This window comes from Electrona antarctica (genome assembly GCF_951216825.1).
Source record: "Electrona antarctica genome assembly, chromosome: 15".
Taxonomy (NCBI): Eukaryota; Metazoa; Chordata; class Actinopteri; order Myctophiformes; family Myctophidae; genus Electrona; species Electrona antarctica.
In genome coordinates, this window is record NC_136796.1 from 40,765,200 (window position 1) to 40,776,694 (window position 11,495).

The following is an 11,495-nucleotide window of genomic DNA, read 5'->3' on the forward strand; positions in this document are numbered from 1 at the left end:
CATTGGCGTGGACTGGCTGGCCTGGCCTTATGTCTGCGGAACCCCATCTGAAAATAAATTTGATTTATTAGTGTTGTTAAAATGTTTCAAAAATATTCCACATTTTTTATTTCTTTTCTACACTGTTTTGAAAATAGCCCATATAGGTTAGGTCTTTTAAGTGCTCTAAAAAAGAGCACCTGGTCCTCAAATAATTTTTTGGCTATTTGACCAAAATGTTACATTTGAAAAATATACAAAATGTAGGCCTAATGTAAAGTATGCATGATGTGAATATGGATGGTACATCATTATCAGACATATTATTTTTGTTTATGCCCCAAAATGACTGGATATACAGGTTTTGTAGAAATTTGTAGCAATTGTAGAAATATTAGACGACCTTAATTGTTGAATATGTATTGCATGTTCTAATCATGTATACTTTAGTTTACTTCAAACATTTTCCAACTATATACATTTTGATTTTGGACATGATTTTGGACAAAATGGACAATTTTACATTGAGGTAGAGGTGCCCATGTCCCATTGTCCCTAGTACCCACTGCCTGCCTATCCTGCCTGCTACCGTTTTCATAGACATGATTGCTTATTTCTCTTGCAAGATCTGGCAACGCTGGCTGTTATGTATGTAGGAGCTGTTCACATGCTGTTACATTGACATCATTCATTCTTCACATACTATAGCCTACCAGTATTCTCCAGTTTGCATATTTTTGTTTGTATTTCTATTTCTGTATTTTGTATTTAATTTATCTTTTTGACTGCAATTCTGGTATCAAGCTGAGTGGAGATGGACGAGCTCCTCTCCATGTTGTTCTCTTCGGATGAAGAGGAGTTGCATGTTCTGGACAGCATGGCTTACTTATTGATGTTCATGGCACTTTGCACATTTTTCACCCTGCTTTTCGAGAACGTCCCTTATGGCCGATATGCGACCAGCAGATATGGATTTCCAGTCAATGTCAAGTTCGCCTGGTTCGTGCAGGAGCTGCCTGCCATCTCGGTGCCCCTGTGTCTGCTTCTGTGGGCAACTCCTGCAAAGACCTCACAGATGCCCAACCAGATATTGCTAGCCATGTATTTCTGCCACTACATTCATAGGTAGGTGATTTTTACACATGTCATATAATGTCACCCTTATTGAAGGTCCGGATGAGCGACTATTTGTAACACTCAACAATCCATTGTGATTAAAATGTCACTATATACCCGGTAAAACCTACCAAAATAAAATGTTAATAGGCTTATAACATATCCATGATATTGATCAAAAGGTTGTCAGCTATTCATAACTGAAACATGCTGCTGTTGCTATTCTGTTAAAATAAATTAAATAAAAGCTCATTATTGTATTTTTTTGTCATTTATCTTTTCATTTATTTGATTTTATTTGATTTACACAACAGGATCTATACATATCCAATATTATTCATATTATACTAGTTCTTAGGAAAGATGACAGATAGTTGTGCCGGTGAGGTAAGAAACCCTAGGAGGGCTTAAGAGAACCTCGCTTCTTACATTATATACAATTTGAATTTATTAATATTAAAACAACACGTTTGTGTCTTGACTCTTATTCTAACCTGATCTCTTGCTTTATACTGCTGCTGCTACTGCTATTAAACATGAACTTCCCTGTGGGGATCGACAAAGGTTTATCTTATGTCATCAGAGATTAAAATAGGGTGCATTTTGCATCCCAAAACGCCGTTTATATGATATGATATGATATGATATTGATTGATTGATTGATTGATTGAAATATTTATTAACAGTTTGCAGAATTACAGTACATTTAAAGCACAAACTCAATACAAAGACTGTTAACTGTGAGTGGACGACCCAATTAAGCATTACACTTGTTTACAAGAGGGTCCACCATGTTCAATTCATCAAAACATTTAGAGACGTACAAATAGACACTTCTATATAGTCAAAGAACAGAACAGATCATGAATTCATCATAAAGGAGGTAAAAATGGAAAAGAAACATATACAGTGAGGGGAAAAGGGGGGGGGGGCATTCAGATTTTACGGGGGCCAGTTTCGAATTGCAGCCGTCCGTAGGTGCCCTTTGAGAGCGGTTTTGAAGGAGTCAAGGGATTCACATGTCTTAATGACTGTTGGTAGGGCGTTCCACATTTTGGTGGCATAGGAGCGAAAATAATTTAGTCCCTTGTTTGTGCCGAATCTGGGTTGTACATGGTTTGTTGCACTCCCTCTGGTGTTGTGGGTGTGGACTTCGTTAACATTAAGGAAGTATTTAGACAGGTACATGGGTATCTTGGTGGTGTATCGAATCTTGTGGACCAGACCCATTGCAAGATGCTGTACTCTGTCGTCGACCCTAAGCCATTCCAGCCTGTCAAAGTGGGCAGTTCACACTGACATTTGTCTTGCGACCCAGCAGCCAAGTATGCAGAACACATATACACACATTTGACATAACACAGAACAAGACAATGTACATGCATAAAGACATGAAGACAAGAGCAATGTCCACCGCCGGCGCCTAGATAACCCCATGGCTACTACAACTCCTGATTTAAGCCTCAAGTCGACCTAGTTAAGGGACGCAATAAAACAACGACCTCTGCATCCACGGGATGCACAACTGTACTACTGTACTGTTTTTTATTCTAGTTTATTTTGATAGCTTTAGTTATAATAATCATTTCTTCTTCTGTTTTCTACATGAATATAACCATATCAAATGAATGGGAGTTAAATGCTGCAATTTGTAAAAATGGCAAAATATGACTCCTAACGTTGTTGAAGTGGGTCCCTGGGACTCATCTAAAAGACCATACCTGCATCCCGGGACTCATTACATTGAAAACCTATTGACATCACTGTGTCATTGTATCTCGTCTTACCCCAGGTCCCTCATCTATCCATTTTTAATCAGAGGAGGTAAAGCGACACCCGTTGTATCCTTCGTCCTGGCCTTCGTGTTCTGCGTCTACAATGGCTACATGCAGGTCAGATACCTGAGCCACTATGCTACGTACCCGGCAGACTGGATTACACACCCCTGCTTCATTGGAGGTCAGTGGTGGAAAAAAAAGTACTTTTTACTTAAGTATCATTGCAATGTAGAAATACTCTGTTACAAGGTAAAAGTCTGGAATTCAAATTTAAATTTACTTGAGTAAAAATACAAAAGTAGGCTACTATTGGTATCAAAATGCAAGTACCAAAATTAGACCCTAGTCATTAGGCAGAATGTCACATTTCACAAGGTTTCAAATGTGAGAAAATGTACTGTATAGAAATCTTTTGAAAATAGCAGATCTACAAGTTCACAATGTGTCGCATTGCGATGCATTGTGAGCTTGTAGATCGGCTATTTTCAAATAGCTGAAATGTATACAGGGCTGAAGTGGTTAATGTATGTTTTATAATAATCAATCTACAAAGTAACTAAAGTATTCAAATAATTGTAGTGCAGTGCATATAGTGAGTGGGCGACTGTGGCTCAGGAGGTAGAGCAGGTCGTCCAATGATCCATGGGTCGGCGGTTCGAATCCCAGCTCCTCCTGTCTACATGTCGAAGTGTCCTTGGGCAAGACACTGAACCCCAAATTGTTCCCGATGTGCTGGTTGGTACCTTGCATGGCTTCTGCTGCAATCGGTGTATGAATGTGTGTGTGAATGGGTGAATGTAATGCATGTAATGCACTATGTAAAGCGCCTTGGATAAAGGCGCTATATAAATGCACCATTTACCATTTAGTGGCAAAGTGAGTTTAATGTCGTTTAACATTGTTTAATGCAATCAGATTTTCTGTTTGCATGTATGGGCTGTCAAGGCCAGAAAGTAGTTTTTGACACTCAGTAAGCATTCCCACATGACTTCCGGGTATGATGATGATGTTACGGGCATACCCTCTATTACAACCTAACCCCAGCTCCCTTGTGTCCACCATTCATCACCATGACAACATGTATGTTTTGGTATACAAAACGAACAGCACATACTGGTGTGACCCCTCACACAAGATATCAGAGTGAAATATGGACATGAGGGTATTGATTTGAGCTCACTCTTTGTGGGCACTAACAGAGAGACTTTGCGTATGCTACATGCCTGCCTGTCACTTGTGGAGCAATAGAAAGCTCCTGTTGTATAAAAGGATTTTGTGTTGTGTATTGTATATTTTAATGTATTGTACCTTTGAAAGTTTTTGATTCATGGGTTTTTTATACCCAAGTACCCAATGTTTTATACATTTGTGTCAATAAAGTAACTAACTAACTAACTATGTGCTTACACAAAGATAATCTACATCTTATGGTTAGTTATGTTTTGTTTGTTTTTTTTCCTGGTCTGATGCACGGCATCAGACCAGATCCAGCAAAAAGTAGCGTTGCTTGCTTTAAAATATAAAATGACAACATCCTTCAGGTCAGTAAAGTGCTCTAATAATCCACTTTTTGTTGCTTGGTTTTCAGGATGTGGACTGTGGCTATTTGGTTGGCTGGTGAACGTCTATTCTGACCACATCCTGAGAAACCTGAGGAAGCCTGGGGAGACCGGTTATAAGGTTCCCAGAGGTAAGCGGTATACATTTAGAACATTTCCAAAACAATTCCTAATATTTTCCATACATTTTCCAAACATTCTCAACTATAGTTTCATAAAGTCAAAATAGCTCTATATTTGAAATAGAGCTGGTTAATTCATAATATCTTTTTGTAAGTTCAGGTCCCAAGAGTCCCCTTCTTAAGAAATTTAAGTGGAGTCAAAAATACAATATTTCTATTTGAAATGTAGCGGAATGAGGGTCATGTGCTTGTAAAAAACAAAACAAAACAATGCTCAAAAAATTTACCTAAGTACAGTACTCATGTAAATGAGTAGAGTAACATGAGGTAAGACAGCCAGTCTGTGAAATGGAAACGTCAGCATCATGGAAGGTTTCTTTTACCACAGTGGGGATCTCTGAAGCCTAATTTATGCTTCGTCACGTGGCACTGTCGCTCGGCCAAAAATAACCGATTTCCAAGCTCCAGTAACTGTGCAATGCATTGCATTGGCTGTAGCCTTTCAGTGCCTCTGAAGGAATTTCAGTTAATTATCTGAATGGCTTATTATGCCTATTGGAGATATCGTTCAGATATCTGATCCAATGTAGTTATTATTTAGTCACAAGTTTCTTGTTTAACCTTTTTTGTTTTTGTATTACTATTTATAAAACCCAGGCATGACTCCCTCAAATGACTTTTTGGGTATATCACAGGCAAAATTCTAACTATTTCAAAAATAGAGAAAGTTATCTATGAGCTCTCAAGGCATCGTGAAACGTTGTTGAAACGTTAGATCGGCTATTGTCACTGCTTTTGCGTGACGTTGTACGTTGTAAGATAGGGCATTCCAGAAAAAAAACAAAAAAACATAAAAATACCTGTGGGAATATTAATACATGTGGGAATATTAATACATTCAGTGAGTTTCAAGGCAATGATGCACCCATTAGATTTTGGGGCAGGGTTTGCACCCCCAGGAGCTTTTTTTTAATTGACTCTGCAAATCACATGTTAGTGTAGCTGTAATCTAATAAACATGCTTAGAATTGCTCATTCTTACATGAAGAGAACAGAACCCATGAATGCACACTTGTTGCGTAATGTCCAATATTTAATTATCTGTCCATTGCCTGGACTCTTGTTTCCTATTTGTTGTTTCACAAGATCTGGGCCAGGCTGAGCTCCACACCCCAGGTCTCGGTTTTCCAATTCAAATGGGAAATCGTTGGGTTGACCTGTACATGCAGTCAAATTAGATCAATGATCTAACCACAGTCTCATGTAATGACGTTATAATACCGGTTGGTCTACCCACTGTGGATACATACACGTAACACGAGTGAATGATAACAAATGATCTTGCTGCGTTGACTCTGATATGTGAAAGGATTTGGCTGGTGTTAAAGTGACTCACATCACCATTTGCACGCATGTTGGCACTGGCAGGCATGGATGAGTAAGCAAATATAGACGATTACAATATTACATAATCCCCTGATCACAATTATTTGATTATTTATTTACATAATTATGTCCATGTTGTCTATAGTATTTTAATAACTTTAAACCTGGTATCCCTATTTTGAGAAATTTGGGCATTTAGGGCACATCATATAGATCAGCTATTTCATACTATTTTTGAAAGACTTTTGAAGGTAAAATTATATTTTTATATTATCTCCCGGGATTTGTATATTTAAGTTATTTGTCATGTCTGCCCTGTGCCCTTATATTCATCGATGGTGTTGCAGTGGAGAGGGACTGTGACTTCAAGTTCCTTGATGCACAGACACACATCGCAGAGAAACTAAAATGGGACACACAGACCACGCACGTGGTAAAAAAGGAGCAGCAACTCCTGCACTGTCGCCTCCCTCGCCTGAAGAAATTCAGCGCCTGGTATGGGAACTGTGCTGCCGTCAACCAGAAAGCCCTACAGAGGGTGTTGTGGAGGGCCCGGCACATTGTTGTTAAGCCTCTTGCCCTCCAGGGAATATACGAAAAGCAGTGTGTAGCCAAGGCTGAGAGAATCATCAAGGACGCTCCCCACCCTGGCCACAATCTGTTCACACGGCCAGGCAAGCGATACCGATGTATCCAAAGTCATACCGGCAGATTTCTGAACAGTTTCCAACTGGCTACCAGCAGACTGTTGAACAAGTGCTGACCCCGCGCCTGTTGCCAGGCTGTCCTGACGACACAGAATAACCCTTTCTGTGTATATACTGCTGCTGCTACACTGGCACTGGCACTTTACGTAGACACTGACATACAGTCTGATATACAGTATGCTGCTAAATAATGTCTCACCTGCATGTGAGACTATACTGTACGCACAAGGGACTATGTTTCTGTATCTGTTGATATTTTTATTACTATTGTTTTTTGTATTATTATGTATGTTACTCTACTCATTTTTAAAATGTGTGACATATCTTACCTGTTTTCCCTTTTTCTTTATATCTCTATTCTTTTTCACTTTCTTGATAAATGAGCTTGTACGACAAATAATTTCACACACTTTTTTACACCTGTAAACCTGTGACAATAATGTTTTGATTGCTTCATTCATTGAATACTTTATTAAGATGTTTTTTATGCTAAAAGCTTAACACAAAAAAAAAACACTGGGGGTTTGTACTCAATTCATCAACAAGACATACAATTACAGAAGAAATAGGGGTGGGGTCGGGGAACAGAGGGTGCCACTCCCATGGGGCTGCTTCCGAGGTGCTCGCTGAGGGAGTGTGTTTTTTGATTCTCAAACAAGTGCTGGTAGGGGATAGAATTGAATTCCAGAGATGACGGGACCCTCGCATTCTCTGTCCACGTTAGAGGCAAATATTGACCAATCAGAAGAGGAGCAGAGCCAAGTAACGCCAATGAAGGACAAGGACTTTAAGCCAAGTCCAATGAGATGACTCACAAGTGGCTACGAAAAGAAGGTCAAACAGATTTTAACTCTGATCTGATACCAATGACACCACACACGTCTGTATGGCAATTAGCATACGCATTATAAAAAGGAAAAACTTGACCTCGTAGATTGGCCAATTTCAGATTTCACTTCCTGTTTGGTGGTGAAATATGGAAGTTTGACGATTCGCCACGGTCACGCCGTTTTCCAAAAACGAACACGATTTTGATAACTTTTCAGCGTTAAGGTCTTTTATACATGCTGAGCGAGTTTGACGTGGATCTGACCATCTTTCTAGGAGGAGTTCATTAAAGTACGATGAATGACCTTCTATTGGGTTTAGGTCATGGCTCCAAGATACGTTTTTGTAAGTCGGGACGTGATACAGGTGCCTATCCATTTTTATCACCTTCCTTTTTGACAATTATAACTGTGTGCAAAGTTGTGCAACTTTTTAAGTACGTTTAGGCCCTCAAAAACACGATTAATGTTTGCGAAAAGTAATTCCTTGCATTTCAATAGTGCTTCACACTGGTGCAGTGCTCAGGCCCTAATTATAGGACAGGTCTAACCTCGGCTCACGAGGCTTTCCACCTCGGAGGAAAGCCTGGTCTCTGTTCCAAAAGTGCCGTGTGAACCGGTCTGGAGCGGATGATATCATTACGTCATGTTGTAGTATTGTTTTGTAGTCGACAGGCAGGAACAATCAAACGGAACTTCCTTTTCCCTCAAACCGGAAGAATAACTCTCGTAGCCTGCAGCTTTTATTGAGAAAAATCGGTTTGAGGGAAAAGGAAGTTCCTGCCTGTCGACTACAAAACAATACTACAACATGACGTAGCGATATCATCCACTCCCGACCGGATCATATACCCGAAATGAAATGGTGCCCAGGCTAGGACAGGTCAGTTTTTAAGTGTGGATAGGGAATCGAGATGTTTAATGGCTGTTGTAGGGCATCAAGTCTAGACTCGGGTGCTCTGCACCCAGTTTAACCTCAGGACTCCTTTGAGCCACTCTTTTGAAGTGAGTTGCTTTGTTGGTAGGGCATTCCACATTTTGGTGTCAGTATTATTAGTAGAATTTTACCCATGTTTGTGCCGAATTTATGAGAAAGAAGATCAGAGGAGTTGAATTTAAGCTTTGTAAATGTTTTCTTTTCAAAGCCTAAAAGGCATGCAGAAATGTGATTTTTATTTGTTCCAATGTTCAATGCCAAAAACACAATTAAAACATTATTTGCAATTATTTGTATGACAATTAACCGTCAACTAAAGTGTCATGATTGTGACAATCCTGAGTGAATAAGAGCAAGAGAAAAAAAGGGAAGAAGATTATTTCCAAGACAATGCAGTTGACACTAATCAGGTCAGACAGCAGCCTGAAGAACATATGTCAGGACACGTTTATTTAACTTAAATTTACAATACAAGCAAACAGTAAACCACCAAAACTCTATTCCGATGTTTTTGAATATTTTACTAGTACGAAAACTATCTACACATCCTCAATGAAAGGTTCTCAGAAAGAGTTGCTCAGACTGTCACTATGACATTAGCAACTTGAGCCTCCAGTGAACTTGTAATGAGCCTGTTGATACTGTCTGCCTCGAGGCCTTGTGGAAATAGCAGGCCAGGCTGTGGAGGAAGCTTTTAGCTGAGTTTACTCCAAATGAACTTCCAGGCATGTCTGGAATCTTCTCAGCCAAGAATCTGACATTTTCACAGAGGCTAGGGCACCGCTACTGTGCACAGCATGGCCTGTTTTCAAATCGGGAATGTTCACCAGCCATCTATGGTCAGTGTGAGAGGAAGCTACCGTAGACATGTTAACGCATTTTAACGCTGTCCTTCACCACTTGTACTTTGTCGACAGCTGGATTGGGGTCTACTGATTCGCTGCTTACTTACAGCTTTATTGTGCTAATAGATGAATTCCAGACGATGAAAGTCCGCCATTTATTCTCTTCACACAATGAAATGTCGAAACAATTATTTCCTGACGTAACAGAAATGATTGGCATACCTGATCTAATCTCTTGCGCATTCCACCTGTAGGCGGTGTGTTTGAGTATGTGTCTGGAGCCAACTTCTTTGGAGAGATAGCAGAGTGGGCGGGCTTTGCTCTGGCTGGCTACTCTGTCCACAGTGCATCCTTCTCCATCTTCACCGCTGTGGTTCTGTCCAGCAGAGCTGTGGCCCATCACAAGTAAGAATAATGAAATACAAATTCACACACACACACACACACACACACACACACACACACACACACACACACACACACACACACACACACACACACACACACACACACACACACACACACACACACACACACACACACAGGGTTCAATTTGGTGGTGGACAGACCATGCCTCTGCTTTTGATACCAACCCCCCCACGGCCCCACCCCCACTCATTCATTTTTTATCACCGGTGGCGGGAAATGTTTTATCCCTGCTTCTGGTTAGACTGAATTAAATACATGCATTTCCTTTTGGGCAATGTAGGCTGGCTGATATGTTACGTAGGCCCTATTTATGTTTGATAATATCACAATTTAGCAATTTAATCATTTAAACCCTAGTCTTAGTTGACCGTGGTCTCTAAGGACTCTATACTTGGCCCACTCCTTTTTCCATCTACCCTAAAGATCTACAAACTTGTTGTGAGACTGTACATCTAAGAAATTCAAAGCTTTCATAAATAGCAGATCTACAAAATCCACAAAGTGTCACAATGTGACATGTTCACTATTTCACACATGGTCTCACTCTCAACATTTCACAACATGCTTTTTGTACAACACACAACAAAAGTTGTTTCGCTGTTCGTCTCTCCCTCTCATCTGTCTCGCTTTTCCCTCTCTTGTCTAGGTGGTACCTTGCAAAGTTTGAGGACTACCCGAAATCGAGGAAAGCTTTGATACCATTTCTCTTCTGAAGAACCACAACGTGTCCTGGCAGCTATAGAAAAGTTCCTGGGTTTGGCAGTAAAGGGTTTGTTGACATGAACTGGATGTTAGAACAAACCCTCTTCTAATACAGAAGCACTTTTATGTATCCGCGTCAGATTGTCAAAACAGGGCTAATACCTCATGAAAGGATTTCATCTGAACTGTGAGCAAGCAACTGTTGAATGCTATCTAATGGAGATTTGTATTATGTACTGTACATTGCTTTGATTATTCTTTTCACACTGGACCTCCGTATCCTCAGAATGAATGTAACCGTTCTCAGGGACAGCCTTTTGTGCTCCGGCAGACGGAGGGAAATATGATAACGACCACCCACACGTAATACTTCGCTTTTATATGGAGCTGCACCGGCAATAAAGGGTTCCCAGCTTTTTAACAGGCTCTGGTGATTTGCATATTCTCTAGAGAGGAATATGTGACTTGAATACAGAACAGTCCGGTGAGGTTTCCATCAGTCCTCTGGAGTCGTCCCATTCTGACAGCTGCGGCAATTTTCATCCTCTTTGGCACGAAGCCTTCATCCACTTTAAAATCCATAGTCATGGAATGAATAACAGAGGTTCTACCTACCTAGACATCTAGTACGGAGGGAGGGAGGGGCAGAGAGAAGGGGGTGGGGGGCATTGTAAGACAGCACAGAGAAGTACTGCTGTGTGCAGGGACAGCAGAAAAGGGAAATCAAATGGAGATCAAGCATTGGATCTCAATAACTCATCCATGCCTGAAATGAGGTGTGTGTGTGTGTGTGTGTGTGTGTGTGTGTGTGTGTGTGTGTGTGTGTGTGTGTGTGTGTGTGTGTGTGTGTGTGTGTGTGTGTGTGTGTGTGTGTGTGTGTGTGTGTGTGTGTGTGTGTGTGTGCGTGTGCGTGCATGCGTGCTGAACCTGTTATATCTCATCAGTATATGAATATGACTAATCAGTTGAGCTACTGTACAGTGTGCAGGGTGAAGAGAAGGGTGATAGGAGAAAGTGGGGGCAAGTGTGGGGTTCAGACGGTGTATCAGGGGGTGATATTAAAATGAATAAAGCCATGGTTGAGAGTAAGGCTGACAAAGCGCAAGAC

The 11,495-nt window shown here is 40.6% G+C and overlaps 1 protein-coding gene across 2 annotated transcripts; it reads left to right on the plus strand.

The window, feature by feature from the left end:
• Window positions 1–640: 640 nt before the first annotated feature.
• On the plus strand, window positions 641–10,808 carry srd5a1 (steroid-5-alpha-reductase, alpha polypeptide 1 (3-oxo-5 alpha-steroid delta 4-dehydrogenase alpha 1)). 2 transcript variants are annotated; one of them, XM_079521824.1, is made up of 5 exons: window positions 641–1,104; window positions 2,888–3,054; window positions 4,462–4,563; window positions 9,511–9,661; window positions 10,332–10,808. In XM_079521824.1, the coding sequence occupies exons 1-5, from the start codon at window positions 794–796 to the stop codon at window positions 10,396–10,398; spliced, it is 798 nt and encodes a 265-aa protein (XP_079377950.1). In that variant the 5' UTR covers window positions 641–793; the 3' UTR covers window positions 10,399–10,808. The 2 variants fall into 2 exon arrangements, with proteins under 2 accessions (XP_079377950.1, XP_079377949.1); XM_079521823.1 differs by lacking the exons at window positions 9,511–9,661; window positions 10,332–10,808 and adding an exon at window positions 6,288–7,178.
• The last annotated feature ends 687 nt before the right edge of the window (window positions 10,809–11,495 follow it).

Coding starts and splice junctions, on each gene's coding strand:
- srd5a1 (XM_079521823.1), top strand. CDS start 794: ATGGACGAGCTCCTCTCCATGTTGTTCTCTTCGGATGAAGAGGAGTTG. Junction 1,105..2,887: donor TTCTGCCACTACATTCATAG/GTAGGTGATTTT, acceptor GTCTTACCCCAG/GTCCCTCATCTATCCATTTT. Junction 4,564..6,287: donor CGGTTATAAGGTTCCCAGAG/GTAAGCGGTATA, acceptor ATGGTGTTGCAG/TGGAGAGGGACTGTGACTTC.